Source organism: Scomber scombrus, chromosome 13 (genome assembly GCF_963691925.1).
Source record: "Scomber scombrus chromosome 13, fScoSco1.1, whole genome shotgun sequence".
NCBI classification, from domain to species: Eukaryota; Metazoa; Chordata; class Actinopteri; order Scombriformes; family Scombridae; genus Scomber; species Scomber scombrus.
Window position 1 is genome coordinate 24,406,996 of NC_084982.1, and position 15,723 is coordinate 24,422,718.

The 15,723-nt window shown below is 38.0% G+C and overlaps 1 protein-coding gene across 1 annotated transcript in view; it reads right to left on the minus strand.

The window, feature by feature from the left end:
* Nucleotides 1-64: 64 nt before the first annotated feature.
* The window catches only part of LOC133992560 (obscurin-like protein 1), a 35,495-nt gene continuing 19,836 nt past the window's right edge, over nucleotides 65-15,723 (minus strand). The window contains exons 11-22 of the mRNA XM_062431224.1: nucleotides 15,241-15,516; nucleotides 14,880-15,155; nucleotides 13,735-14,004; nucleotides 12,921-13,187; nucleotides 11,608-11,874; nucleotides 10,340-10,452; nucleotides 9,502-9,655; nucleotides 6,914-7,075; nucleotides 6,542-6,646; nucleotides 5,950-6,216; nucleotides 3,236-3,505; nucleotides 65-1,176 (exon numbers count right to left, since the gene is read on the minus strand). Coding sequence (XP_062287208.1) covers nucleotides 1,166-1,176; nucleotides 3,236-3,505; nucleotides 5,950-6,216; nucleotides 6,542-6,646; nucleotides 6,914-7,075; nucleotides 9,502-9,655; nucleotides 10,340-10,452; nucleotides 11,608-11,874; nucleotides 12,921-13,187; nucleotides 13,735-14,004; nucleotides 14,880-15,155; nucleotides 15,241-15,516 — 2,438 coding nt within the window. The 3' untranslated portion in view covers nucleotides 65-1,165. The remainder of the gene's footprint in view (nucleotides 1,177-3,235; nucleotides 3,506-5,949; nucleotides 6,217-6,541; nucleotides 6,647-6,913; nucleotides 7,076-9,501; nucleotides 9,656-10,339; nucleotides 10,453-11,607; nucleotides 11,875-12,920; nucleotides 13,188-13,734; nucleotides 14,005-14,879; nucleotides 15,156-15,240; nucleotides 15,517-15,723) is intronic.

A 15,723-nucleotide genomic window follows, 5' to 3' on the forward strand; every position in this document is an offset into this window, starting at 1 on the left:
TCAAGACAACATGGCAGAGGAGAAAACAAGTCAAATGAAAAAATGGAATATGGAAACAGATTTTATATGAAAACAACTATCATTCTCTGTTAAGCACAAATGTAATAATCACTCAAAGCATTTCAACATCTAGCATCTAGCATGACCTGATTCTCAATCAAAGTGATCAAGTAATTTTAAATCTATTTCTTTGCTAAATTACCTGATTTTTGGCCCAATGTATTTACATTACAAGCCCCTTGCTGCAAGACAGAACTTTCTTCATTCGAACTTTTTCATCAATACATAAAAAAACAATTTCTATACAATGGACAAATGATGAAAATAGATGTTAATTATAAGATTTTATGAATTAGGCATTTGTTGCTTAGATGATCTATTCTAAAATCTAAATTTGATGTATTTTAGTGTTAACTGGAAGCTAACTGTTAATTCATGGTAATATCTGAAGCTGGTGTTTCTGCTACCTAAGCTTATATAAAATGGATTACTCTCACTGTCACAGCAGCCACACAAAACCATGCTCTGATATATGGGGTAAGATTGTATATGGGGTAAGATGTATTTGCATAAAAATCTGCACAAGTGCATATGTAATCTGTAAATTAGCTCTGGTTTTTGCTTTCATTCATTCTGAAACTACCTCACAGACAAAACCAGCATCAGCTGTTCACTTTCAGGCTCAACTAAAAATTCACAAAGGACCGAGACAGCATCTGGTGCTAAACGTTTCAAGTGTGATTAAAACCAGATCTTATCACTAACAACGTCCTTTGACCCTTATAGTATTCAAATAATATATATATTAGCACAATGCACATTGAGCTAAAAATTCTCAATGTGGTTACAGCCAAAAAACTTTCACACAGGACATTATTTACATCCCAACTGCTATTTCTGTTACTTTAAAGGAACCATTTTAACATTTTTCACACACTGAATATAAAGTCTATATTAACAGAAATGTTGTTACTCAAAGGCAAGTTACTAGAAGAAAATCCACCCCCTGAAATAACTGAGTTATATTAAATTCCATCTCAACCCTGTTTAAACCACATTTATAGACATACTGCATGTAAATATGTAAGCACTGTCAATGTTACAACTTGAGAACATCAATACAATCACTAATCTATCTGTGTGAGATGATGACAGAAGCTGTCTCTCACGGATCACCTGTGAAATGTGAACATAGAGAGAATTAGGCTTCGGAGCAGAGTCGTCAGTCAACAGTTACTATTGCATATCAGTTCTGTTAAAAACTGAACAATTGTACTCTAAGTCAGTGTTTCCCCAATCTTTTTGGCTTTTAACCCTTGAAACAAGTCAATGTCTACTTGTGTTCAGTATTTGAAAAGAAAAAAAAAACTTTATTGGAGAACAGAAATATCTATTTTTCTTTATTACAAATTAATCATTTTGTGACCTTTCACATTAATCCCCTCTTTGGGAACAACTGGTCTAATCTTCCATTCTGCAAAAGTCAAGTAGATTTTCTCTTTTAAAGAAATTCCTGCAGATGCTCACTTTCGCAAATCACCAATGTAAGAATTCTTGTGACCACCCTGAATGGATTTTAGACTAAAGACCTGAAACTTAATTTAAAAAATGATCACCTCAAAGTTGATATCATATTCTCAGAAAATCTATCTAATTTACCAGTATTTTCTCCTGCCGCTAGCCATCACCTGCTCTGTTTTTATGACTCAAATGTCACACCATTTATAGAGTTGCAGACTCTTTTAATTTATTTTAATTTCTTATCTGAGTGTGTGCTCTGGTTGGGCTGCATGTTGCCCTCAGTATTAAAGTAAATTTACAACAGGTTGAACACATAAGCCAGATGATTAAACATAATACTCTTTCCTTTAAAGCCAACATAATAAAACTAAATATAGACTCTCGTGCACACTTAAATAGGTCGAGAAGGTTGTGTGTGCTTGTGCTCTGTTTGACCTACATATGTGCAAGTAGAGCAGAACCATAAACGCCAGGTATTATTGACAGAATGCTGCACTCTAAGAGCCCAAACATCTACTGTATTTATTGCTGTGTGCTACATGTGCAGCGCCAAGTCATGTAGCACACTTGGTCATGCCATCGCAGTAATTCAAGATTTGTCTGAAGGGTTTATGCTATTTTTATGTGCTGCTTCTAATGCAAGTATGTCTTTTTAGTTTAACATATAAAAAACATTAAATGGAAACACTGTTTGCTTTCTTAATTTGAGATTGCATCTCTTCACGTACTGTACATGCAGCATTTGACAAGAGCATACAGACCTTGTTTTTTATCGCCATCTAGTGGTTAATATTTGAATGACATCACTGGCTCATATATGGAAGAGTCAGTTAAATTTACTGACACCACTGATGGCAGGTTACTATAACAATAGTATGGTGTTATTTAAGGATAAGTTCACAGTTTTTCAAGTCTTTCAAGTCTTAAAACAACAGTCAGGTGTCCATATGAACAATGAAATATATTTTCCTAGCTGTAATCATTCCTCCTGTTCATACTGGCTGTTAAAAGATCCCCTTCAAATGTGTTTTCAATGTGAGTGACATAATTCACAATGTTGTCACACACTTTTTGCAAAAATGCATGTAAAAGTTGATGTGAAGCTTACATGAGGCTTCAGCAGCCTGAGTTGGTCAATTTTAAGTGGATATCTGCCACATTTGCAGTCTTTTTAGCATCAAATTCCCTCTTTGTTTCCTTGGACAGTGTTTCCCTGTTGAGCTGCGATGGAAGTACAGTAACAATAAGAGGGACTTTGGCGCTGAAAAGGTTGATTCGTTTGTGGTAACAGCCTTCACTGCAAAATAGAGAAAGATATCCACTTGATTCGACTAATTTTGAAAGCTGAAGCTTCAGATACACTTTTAAATACAGTTTTACACAGAAGGAGGACTGTGGATTTGATCCCCAATCAACTACATTCAGAATGCATTATGAAGCGATCTTCTAATGATCAGTATGGACAGGAGGAATGACTATGGCAAGAAAGAAAACTGTTTCAAAGTTCATTTGGGCACCTGAATATTGTTTTAAGATAGACTTGAAAAATTGTGAACATGACCTTTAACTGAAAATTGTAGGCTGTATGCTTGTGGTTATATGCAAATATTTCTTTAGCTTATTTATGAAAAACTAAAGAAATGAATTTGACGAATTAGTGAGTGATTTGACAATAAAATAAAGAAGCACCATAAAAATGCCATCTTTCACTTACTAAGCACCCGAAGCTGAGCTGTGCTCTTGGCTTTTCCAGAAGTGAACTCCACTGCTCCACTCATGTCTGGGGAGGTTTGTCTCAGGGTCAGCCGGTGGACTGTTCCCATCTTCTCCAGACGTACATGAGGGCTTTGCTGCAAGGGCTCCCCATTCAGGCTCCACACGGGGGATTTGATGACAGGGACTGACACCTCACATTCAAAACAGGCTTCGTTGGGGGCTTTGACCTCCACGTCTTTCAGCTCTCTGACCATCAACAAAGACTGGGCTAAATTGTTGCACAAAAAAAGAGGAAAAGCAGGGTTTCTGTTCTTAGTGTTTTTGTAGAGGTAATTCTTAAGAGTAACAAGCCCCCCCAAATAGAAATCTGTGTAAAACCTGACATCTACTGGTTAAAAAAAGAATAGTCAGCTCGTATCCAATTATACAAAGTTTTATATTTTATTTTAAGTTGTAAGTGGTAGATCCTTCTCAGGTAACTCTTGAACTGTGTGTCTGCTTTTGACTGTTATTAATCCCCTTTACACGTCTCACCCAGTAATCCATAATCACATGCAGGTATAGGAAATTTTGACCTGTCACAGCAAAGCACACTAATAGGCCTTTTTCAAAATAGGAACTTACAAACCTATACCTGAGCATGTACCGATTGTCCAACAACCCAGAGACTGATTTTCTTATCCCCTGCAGATCATGTGTTTGGTTTGTATCTCTCAGCAGCTAATCTCGCATACTACTGGACTCATCAGCTTAATATTTTTTGTGCACATTTATGATATTTGTGGACTTTTGAAAAACCTACTTTATACTGCAAATGACTTCTGACTCATCACTCCTCTTAACAGGCCAGTAGGGGCCATAAGTAATCAATAACTGCTTCAGTTTGGAGTCCTAAGATTCCCAATGGGCCTCACAATTTTAAAGTATGTTTTACAACATAGCAAAAGGCATTTCGGCTAGGCTAAAAACAAGACTTAAAGGCCACATTTGGCCTGTGTCTTGGCTCAAAAAGTGACATCCATAGAAAAGTTCTCATTTTGAACTGAAGCTGATTAATTCCATACCTGATGTGTGATGATCCACTAAAGTTGAATATGCAATTTGTGTCCAATATGTTTTTCCACAAAAATTAAACTACTGAGTTAGAATTTCTTAAAATGGCATTTACTTACCTTGCATCTCAGCTGGATTTTCAACATCTACACTACCAACTATCAACACTACCTGGCAAGGTAAGACAATAGATACACAGATGGTTTGTTCAATCATCTGCCAATTATTTTGTTAAGTGCTTGCCCTTTTCCAAACAGTTTCCATGATTCTGGTAACAAACCATCTGGCACACCAGGTCAATCCTCTTCTACTCCCTCATTAAAAATCCAGAATATATGAATATGTTAATATATTTCATTTCAGTTTAACTGTTGGACACAAGACGTCTCTTACTTCGCTGAACAGTCAGAACAGTGTTTTCAGCGAATGTGCACTGGAGGCTTCAAGTTTCCACATCACACTTTGAGCTGAGTACTGGACCAGGATTGGCTTGCAAACTTTTTGTAATGTCATAAATCATGCCCATAGGCCAGTCCCTTAAAATCTGATTTTCGATGAGCACAGAGAAATGTTCCACTTTCAGTAGATGGATGTAAAAACAGTCTTCTAGTGTCAAACTCTGCACATCATTCTTCATTAATTCACAGTGAAGCTCAAAAATTCAATTATAAGAACAAGAAGAAAAATGTGTTTTTGAGTGGAAGATTTTAAGTTTCCATAGTGAAAAAGCGACTTAATACCACTAATATGATGTCTACCTTCTGTTCAAGTTTCCCAGTAAGACAGTGTGACAGTGAGTCAGCATGCACCAGGACCCTGAAGCTGAAGGGAATTCAAACATCATTAGGTTTACTATTCACACCTGTGCTTTTCTTACTGTGACATGTCAAAATATCTTCCATCAAAAAGGCCCATTGTTATTTAAGGAGAGATTGGGGTTACTCAAAAAAACATATCATTCTGCATGTGAGTGTCATGTTCTGGGGGTTTTCCATAATGAATTAGTATGACACACATAATTGATGTTGAGGGGGCTAATTAAGCAGGCATGCTGTTGGAATCTGTTGTAAGTGAATTCAAGCAGAATCAGCAGCTGTTGTTTGTGGAAAACTTCCAACTTGTAAAAGCCAAGTCTCAGTCTTTTAAGAAATGAATTAAGGGGAAAAAACAAATATGTTGGAAATGGTCAGTTAAAATTTCAAATGGGGAAAGGGTGAGCGGAAAACAGGGGTGTGAAAAATGGTGATAACTTGTGTTAATCATGTGGACAAAATGTGTTTTAACTTTGCTTTGCCAGTAGATGGCACAATGAGGTTACTTTTGAGGTCCTCAACCCCCTCGGTCACATAACAGTATCCTCAGAATTGTTGCCATGTTTTTTTAGGAGGTTTTTCTGTTTTTTTTTGCGGGGAATAAGGAAGCTTTGATAAGCTACTCTCAGGTTATGACAACTCCCCTTTTGTTGGTACTGGACTATCAATATACACACAATAACAAAAGCAGTACTGTATAAAGAGGTACAATATATGTGTACTATACTGATGTACTGTAATACATTTATCACATTAAATTTTAACATGGGCCTTACTAACAAACAGATAGGAAAGGACTTTGCCTGTAAACTACTTAGTGCTGTTAATTAACCATGAATTCTCTTACCCTCCACTGTCAGTTTAGCAGAGCATGAATACTCTCCAACCTGCACGCTGTACATGCCCTCATCCTCTAGCACCACCTGCTGGATGATTAGTTTCCGATAACAGCCCTCACTGCAGATCTCAAAGCGCTCTGAGGGTAGGATGACATTACTGCCTTTGTACCAGCGGATACTACATCTGGGGTTGGACACTGTGCAGTCTAAGATCACACGGCTCTTCTCGAGGGCGGTTTTATCCTGCAGAGGTTTCACAATGTTGACAGGAACCTCTGAAAAAGAATGAAGTTTTGATGCGTGGATGAATATAACTGGATGACAGACGGAATTAAAGTAAACTTTAAGTTATTGTGAGACTTCAAAATTCACTGTTAAGTGAAGAACAAAATGGGATAATGTTTTGAGTGTTATGTGAACCACAGACATTGTAAATTAGAGTTGACACAGGAGTACAATACCAACAGGCATGCTCTATAATCATTCCTAAAATGTATATACATATTGAATCAATAAATATTAAATAAAACTATCATTATCAATTATCATTCATGTAGAAAAACGTATTTAATTCGGAACACATAGTTTTCATTATTATACCTTCCACCTCCAGGCAAGTGACAGATTCGATATGTCTGGCGACAAACTTGATTTCTCCACAGTCCTCTGGGCGCACATTGCACATCAGGAGAAAATGTTTTTTCCCTGAAACAAGAGAAAATTTGTGGTGAGAAATACATCAAATTAGATAATAAGATAAGTAACCAAGTAAGGAGGTAAGGGAGATATTGATAGATTTTATTTGAATTCTTTTGTATGTCCATACTAGAACGTTTTTACACAGAGACTCCTTTTTGCTTGCCCTCTTACAACTATTTAAAGATTGTAGAAAATCTGAACATTTTAAAGTCATACTCATTTATTTATGAGTGCAATATCATCAGTGGAGACGTGCAGGATTTTGAAACTGACCTTCCTGGCGGATCTTGATGGTACTGGTGGGTTGTATCTTCTCTCCATTTTTGTACCATTCGCCGGGTACGTCCTCTACTGAGATCTCACAAACAAACACTGCATTCTGATCTTCCTGGATATGCAGATCCTCGAGGCCCTGCACGATCAGCAGTTCACGCTCTGCCAACAGATTAACATCATGTTAATGGATGCTTAAAGGATGGGTGCACAATTTTTTAAAGTCAGTCTTAAAACAATAGTAAGGTGCCCAAATGGAAATTGAAATAAGCTTTTCTTGCCGTAATCATTCCTCCTGTTCAGGCTGACGATTAGAAGATTACTTCATAAAGCATTAATTATAGAAGTGATGAGGGCCTAAATCCAAAAGCCTCTCTCTGTGGAAAAATGTATTTAAACGTTTATCTGAAGCTAATATGAAGTTTTGGCCATCTAAATCATGTAGATATCTTTCAATGTTAGTCTTTAGTCAAAGTCCCTCTTCCACCACAGCTCAACAGGGAAACACTGTCCGAGTAAACACAAAGAGGGAATTTGATGCTAAAAAGACTGTAAATGTGGCAGATATCCACTTAATATGACCAACTCACTCACATGCATTTTTGCACAAAATGACTGTGTAGATACATTGTGGATTTTGACCCCCATCACTTACATTTAAAGTACATTAAAGGGGATCTTTTAACAACCAGTATAAACAAAAGGAATGATTACAGTGAAGAAAACCTCTTTCACTGTTCATATGGACACCTGACAGCTGTTTGAAAATAGACTGGAAAAAATTGTGAACCTGTCCTCTCCTATTACAACGGGTATCTTTTAACAATGTCAGAGCAGAAACAGTAAAAAGAAAACATCCACGGCAATCTCAAAGCTTCTTTCTTGCCCGAACAGTATTTCCCCCTCATAGAACTTTATATTTCTGTAAAATCTGTGTTATTGTACATCGTTCCCTTTCCCAAATAAATGTACAGCACCATTATCTTGCCTAAAGCTATATGTTGTGTAGTCTTGTTTTTTGCACAGATGTGTATGTATTGTATAAAAGAAAGGCAATTAAATTTGTACAGCATGTATCGTACACAAATGAAAACTAATTCAAAGTGCGTTAAATAATGCATTAAACAGTAAAAGAAAAAGAAAAACAGCATAAAACAAATATCTTATGTTGTTGCATCATGAAGGCTATTCTGTGACTGACAGGCAGATGGCAGTCTTTCGCTACATTGGAGCCTGGCGCATCCCCTGCAGCGCTCCATGTAGTATTACTAAAGGAACTTAAAACTCACAGTGATATCCATACCAATAGTAAATACCCGACCAAAGGGTGACAACAGTTTATGTTCTTGCTTATATTTTATAAATCATGTTGATTTATTATGTTTCTAAACTTAATTCACCCTAACCCTAACCCTAACCCTAACCCTAACCCTAACCCTAACCCGTAACCCTAACCCTAGAAAAGATCTTTTTTAAGCAAACAATCATCTCAGGGTAAAGTATATAAGAACAAGAGTAAATGTTTGGTGCGACTATGAATTCCAGTCTTCTATTTTGACTGTATGAACTTGAAATAACGTAAGGGGCAAGAGAAAAGAGAACCACAGCAGCAAATCATAAGTGCCAACAAAGAGGTGGCTAAGTGCAACAAAAATGGCAGCACTGTTACTGTAATTGTGTGGTAAGTGCTTTTTTACTTTTTCTCTTGTTTACAGTCTTGTTGCTCTAAATTATCCTACTGTACTTGCCATTAGCTAACATGTTTCCCACACTTTGTGCTCCCCTTACATTATGATGGTAACAAATTATAACAGTGGTTCTCCAAAGCCTAGCAGTATTTTATGTTTGTTTGTTTTTTTCTTTACAGGATGCACTTTTAGAATTGCTTTCTTGTTCTTATGCTAAAAAAACCCCAAAACGATTGAACTTTTTTGAAAAAATTTGATTCACAAACAGGCCATTAAATTGGTTAGAAAATGTTTATCTTCTTTCTATTGGCCAGTAACAGAATGTTTTAATATTGGCACAGAAGGTGAAAACAGAGCCTGCTTGTTAAATGATAGTGTATCATGCTGCTGCTGTGTTGGTGTTATATCTCTATCTTCAGGTCTATTTGAGTCAGATTTATTTGTGTTGGAGTCCCCATCATATAAGGTCTCTCTTCAAAAAATGCTTGTCAGGTTTCAGTAGGTTCACAACAGATCCGTTTTGGATGAGGACCAACATTTTGGTCTAATATCTGAGCAGTGACCAGCTACATTGTTGGTGATACTGTGCATGCTGATCACAACTGCTCAGTTAATTTCTTGACAAATCACTGATACAAAGTAGCAAAGCAAAGTTAGCATAAACATTATGTAGCCTACTCTGCTTACACCTCTATGGCCTTTAGTTTCACAGCAGTAAATGACTGATAATGACATAAAATCTGAGGTATTGGTCCCAGTCTAGGCTTTAATTTTTTTCCAGTGTTTCAGTAATTCCCACCTGCACACCCGCATACATTTTCCATGCAGCCCATGTCACATATGACATAACTGTAAAAGTAGAGGCCCTTGTTTTTAATTTATTTAGAAAGCAGACTTTACCATAGACCTCCACAGTGCAGGACGTAGTCACATCTCCAGCATCACAGGTGTACACGCCAGAATCACTGACTTGACATTTCATGATCTGAAGGAAACGCTTCCGTCCCATCGCATAAATGCGCAAATCCTTGCCCGGCTTCAACTCAACCCCATCCTGAAGAAGAATTTAAAAAATGAACCAAAACATGTTACTAAAGATGCAATACATGACATTCAGCCACTAGATGTCACACTATAGCACCAACATCTCAGACCAACATAAATGTCTAGCGTTCACTCAATAAAGTTCTCAATTTACAATTCACACAGAGGGACTCACATGCACTAACATGCACTAACATGCATACATGACCAGGGCACCTACCAAAACCAAGAACAAAGTTCGAATAAGAAACACATGCAGGGAGTATGACTTTCACTGCCCTGATCGCCATTACTCCATTACATCTTTACATAGCAAATAGCTGTTTGCTGACATCCAGTGAGACTCAATGTCATTTATTGCACCTTTAACACCACATAGCATTGTCCAACCACGTGAATTTTTTATTGTTCTACCTTGATCAATACAATGTCGACTGAAGAAAACTGAGCAGACATTTTCAAATAATTTGTGGTTATTAATGGAGTGATTGTCGGAATATATTCAAGTATTCTTAAGATGCTTTGTTCACAGAGATTGTGTCAGTTTAGAGGACGTCTACGTTTGTCCTTTGAGTTGAACATTTATGTGATAACATCATAAAACATAACATTTGTTGTTTTTGGCTCTAGATTTAAAAATTTAATAAATTAAAAAATCATAGATGTTGGTTACATAGAAAAAGAAAACACTTGCCTTGATCCATTTCACATTGATATTGTGTCTTGACAGCTCACACTCAATAGACACTATTGCACCTTCAGGGAATTTCTGGTTCTCCAGTTTTCTGAAAACTGTCACTAGGGGCTCTGGTGGAGAAAAAGCATGTTGAGTTAAAGCAATCATACTTGAATTTCTTAACAAATAAATGTACTAACGCTACATATTGATGAGCAAAATTTAAAGTTTCCCATTCTGTTAAGTTATGTGACCTAATTCACTGCGATGACATTTTCATCCAGTCGTCATCTAGAGCGTTTTAACCCCTAGCTCAAAGGGATGATGCATAGTAAGTGACTTGGCATGGAGCGGATTATTTTACAGCATGAGGTTAAACTGGCACCTGACAGAAAAGACTGAACGGAGCTACTGCTTTTCATTGGGTCATGCTAGGCTATTTTGTGTTTGTAACGTGAGCCAGGATAAAGGCAACAGTAGCAGGAGCGCCACTCATTCTATTGTCCTGGCCCCATTGGTTGGCATTTGATCTACTTTGGGTGAACTGCTTTAGCTACCAGTCTGAGGTCACAAAATAAATACAGTAAAATGTTGTTTTGGTTGTATTGCAGTGTAGTGTACTGTACATGATGTGTGAGCTAAAAATGTGCAAATATTACATTCAAAGTAGACTTGCATACTTGCATAAAGCACATGATTAAAATTATTTACTCATTGCTTCAAATTAGACCACACACACAATTACTTATCAATTCCTAACCATTACATACTGTTTGAGGTCAAATCTGACACATTTTTACATTTAAGAGCAATAAAAACACTGTAAATACTTTGTTTTCCTTTCAGCCCAAATTTCAGTCTTCCCCTGATGTAAAAATAGCGAAAATGTGCAAACAATTTATTCAAAACTTGAACAAATACTGTTGCACTCTTCACATTAAATACAATTTATTGAACTTGTTATGTTCTCCTGTTTTATGTAACTTATGGCCATTATATAGTGTGATTGTAAAGGTTTATTGTCCATACATAAAAAGCATAATACTTAAACTCTCTCTGGTCTTTGAAAGCTTCACTAAGGAATGATCACATTTATCTGTGATTTATGAGGTATTAAGGAATGATCTATCGTGGTATAAAGATCAGTTATGAGGGCATACTGTGAAGTGTTGTGAGGGTTAACTTTGTAGAGAAGCCTCTTTACATTGTTAAAATGGTGAAATCAAATATTTCTCTGCCCCCCCCCCCCTTTTTTTTTTAACTTTCTCTTTTTAGAAATGACTCACCCTTGACAACAAGCCTTGCAGATGTTTTCAAATTCTCCACACAGAACGTAAAGGTGCCAGTGTCTTCTACTGACAGATTCGAGACAGTGAGGCTGTGGACTTGTCCTTTGGCAGTCATGCGGAAGTGATGTGTCGGCTTGAGCTGAATGTTGTTTCTCGTCCAGGTGCCTGGTACGTTGGGATGGGACAGTTCCACCTCAAAAGAGGCTGTTTCTCTCTCTGTGGTTTTGATGTCAGTCAGCTCCCTCTTGATTGTGATTTTTCGAGCTGTAAAGAAAATTGTACAACTGTGTAAAATGCAGCAGACAGTAAAAGCACATTCAGCTGTTGGTGCTGTTTGTGTTAGTACTTTTAAGTACATTGAAAGCTTACACAAAGGGTATGTTTCAAACGACTCCAGTGGCAAGCATTTTCATTCCACTTTTAACACTGAGCAGACATGGTGTCATTTTTCTGTTACAGAATAGGCTTGGAGTCTGCTCTGTATGCAACAGTCTGCAGTCAAACAATACAAACTGGCACACATCTACAAGCCGATATTTTGGTTATTTGAGTACAGGGCTTTACACAAAAGCCAGCTTTGAAACTGCCAACATTTTTCACTTATTCTAACACAGACGAGCATTCTGTGTGGGGAAAAAGGAGTGTTTATTTTGGAGACCTGATGACAACAATCTTAGTTTTGAAGGCCAGGGTGTAAATTTAGAAGCAATGAGAGGAGATCCAAATTCATAGGAGGTGCCAACAGCAGCCTGAAGTCCCGACTTTCCCCTTCCCACCCACACTAGTGTTGAAAGAACAGCCTTTAATTCACCTACTGGCCTGTGGATCATAGGACTAAGAAATGTAAGAAGTATGCACTAAGAAAAAACAAGCCTAAGTACGTCTTAATTACTACAAGATGCTGGGTGTTATAGGTCATTTGGCTTGATACATTTGTAAATGTGAACATTTACTTTGTTGATAAATGCAATTCTAGCCCTTGAGCAGTAGCATCTTAATTTTTATAAACCAAGAACTTTCTTTAAAACTGTGATCTGCTTTGATGTGGAGACCGAAAGGCTTCATTTATCCTGTGTCAATACAGAAACATCATGTCTGAAAGTCCAGTTGGGCTGTGGGTCACCTGTTGGTTGCCATCATGTTCCAGTGCAAGTGCCACCCTAGGCCCCAGTCACTCAAATTACTCCTACTCAGTTAATAGAGCTTGCCTTCACAAAACGCATTGATGGAGGCTGTGCAAGAGGTGGAGCCATCGGCAACAGCGGTAAACAAACAACAACAGGGCATAGTGCAAACACGTGCACACTCACGTTCCACCGTGAGCTGGGCTTGCGTGCGGTCATGGAGGGTTTCGCAGCTGTAGGTGCCACGGTCAGACATGGTGAGTTTGTGGATGGTGAGACTGTGTTTTCGGCCCTTGTGTTTCAGGGTATACTTGGCTCCAGGGTGGATCAGCACCCCTTGCCTCATCCACTGTACCTCTTCCGAATCCCGACTCACCTCCACCTCTAGAGTTGCCTCACTGTACTCTTCAGCTATAACTGGTGTCATTTTCTTGGTGAACAACACCTGTTGTTCTAAAAATGAATGTAAGGAATTACTATATAGCAGCATCTGACATGTCATCAATTTAGGTACTTTTATATAACTACATCACATATAGACCGAAGAAAATCAGCAATGTTACAATGCAAGTTCAAGCACAGAGAGCAAGCGAGAAGCTCTGAGGAGCCTTGCCCCCTGCAGCGTTGCATACGCCAAAAACTACTGAGCCACTTGTCTCTGTCAGTTAGCAGAGGAATTCTAACAGGAGAAGCTGCTAAGCGCTAGCCGTCAAAGGCGCCTCTTCCACAATTTAAAGTTGACTGAAAGGGTCATTATTTATCACACATATATGCTTATGTGGTAGTAATAGTTCACAGGCATTCAAAGACTCTTACTTTTATGCTCACATTCATTCCAGTGTTGCTGAAATAGCTTATATTTGGAAAAACTTGATGATAATAACCAGTGAGATAATAAGTTAGTTGGATTGTAATTGATTGTTAAACTTAAATTCTGCAATTCATTGTAGAACATATACTGTTTATGTTGACAGTGTTAATGGACAAGGCAACAGCTCACCTTGAACCTGGAGTTCTGCGTCTGATACCAGTCCCTCGGCATCAGCTGTCACTTTGCCGCTATCTGAAACCATGCAGTTGTGGATGCAGAGCATGTGGCATAGTCCATTGCTTGAAATGACAGTGCGCTCATTCAGAGCAACTTGTTTGCCATTTAAGTACCAGACCAAGCGAGTGTCCTCTGGGGAAACCACACACTTAAATACTGCATCCTCTCCTTCACAGACTGTGATGCTACGAAGCTCCGCTATGAACTCAACAACATGGGGAGCTAAAGGCAAACATTCAGCTGAATTAGATTCATGGTGCTTTACAATTTAAGATGGCATATTGACTATTTCAAACCATCCCAACTGCCCCTTAAAGTTGTAAAATTTATATTTACTTACTTTCTAAAGTGACAATAGCTGAGGTTCTGTCATGTGTAGATTCACAGGCATATTCTCCAGCATCTTCTGCTACTAGTTCATGGATGGTAAAGCTTCGCTCTCGACCTTGTGCCCGTATTGTGTGCCGACGGCTTGGAGAGATATCCTTGCTATCTTTAAGCCACTGGACATCTCCTTTGGGCTTGTTGATCTCACATCTTAATGTAAGGCTACTGCCCTTCAGACACACAATATTCTCCAGAGGTTTGATAAATTTCATCTTCATTTCTGATGAAGAGAAAAAAACAAATACAAATTCCAGGGATGTTGACTTTGTGACAGTTATAATCAAGTAAATATTCATATGGAATAGAGGTCACATTTTGACTGGGAGTGCCAAGTTCTTACCTTTGACTAAAAGACTGAAATACATCTCATCTGTGTTTACGTGACAAACATATTCTCCAGAATCTGACAGCTGCAAGGGATTAATGGTGAGCTTGTGGGTGTTACCCTCACTGGAGATGTGAATGTTGTCCTCGTTCAATAGTTGGCCATCTTTCAACCACCGGACATTAGCTATTTCTCGGCTCACAATGGCACACAGTGTAACACTCTCATTTTCATATGCTGAGATGTTATTTACTTCTTTATTCACAAATGTCACAGGTGCCTCTGTGGAAAATGAAATTTAAAAGATTGCTTTTAAAATCGATGTTCATACAAAAAAAATTTGAACAAACACTATAGAAAGAAAATCTGACACATGTTTCCTTACCCTGGACCTCAACAATCGTTATCAGCTTATCATCGGTGGCATCGCAAATGTATTTTCCAGAGTCTGAGGGCTGAAGTCCAGAGAGAACAAGCTTCCTCACAACATCATAGCTGTCAATTTTTACTCGAGTGTCTGGTTTCAGTATCTCACCATTCCATAACCACTGAACAGTGGCGTTTGACCGAGACAACTCACACTCCAAAATAAGGTCATCCCCTGCTACCAGCATATGATGCTCTGGGTGGCCTGAATTTCCAATGATCTTTACTGGAGGCTCTGAACATAAGACAAAGTACCATTCATTAATCCCCTGAGGTAAACAAAGATGGATGACATTTACATTGCTTAATAATGTGATTACCTTTGACAGTGATATAGAAGATCATTTTATCATCCACTGCGTCACAGGTGTATTCTGCCGAATCCTCGAGCCCAGCATTTAGGACAACCAGTGACCGGAAAACACCTTGCTCCTCACTACAGTATCGCTCAGTGTCGTCAATTAGCTGGTTATCTTTGTACCAACTGACTGAGGCATTGGCTCTTGATAGTTCGCACACAAGAATTATGTCATCTGATACTAAGAACTGCTTCTCTGTTTTTGCGTCAGTTTTTCCGAGAATTTTCACAGGCAACTCTGAAAATGAACATGAAAAGAACAGAATTTCCTTTGTAACATAATAAAAGTTATTATCTTATGGAGGAAGTCAATGATGTGGTCTCTCTATTTTGAGGTGGCCATGTAAAAATGAAATGGGAAAACTTTGTGGTAATTTTATGATGAATTATCTTGGTCCCACCAATATATAACAAATATTAACTTCTGTACATAACGTGGATCTTG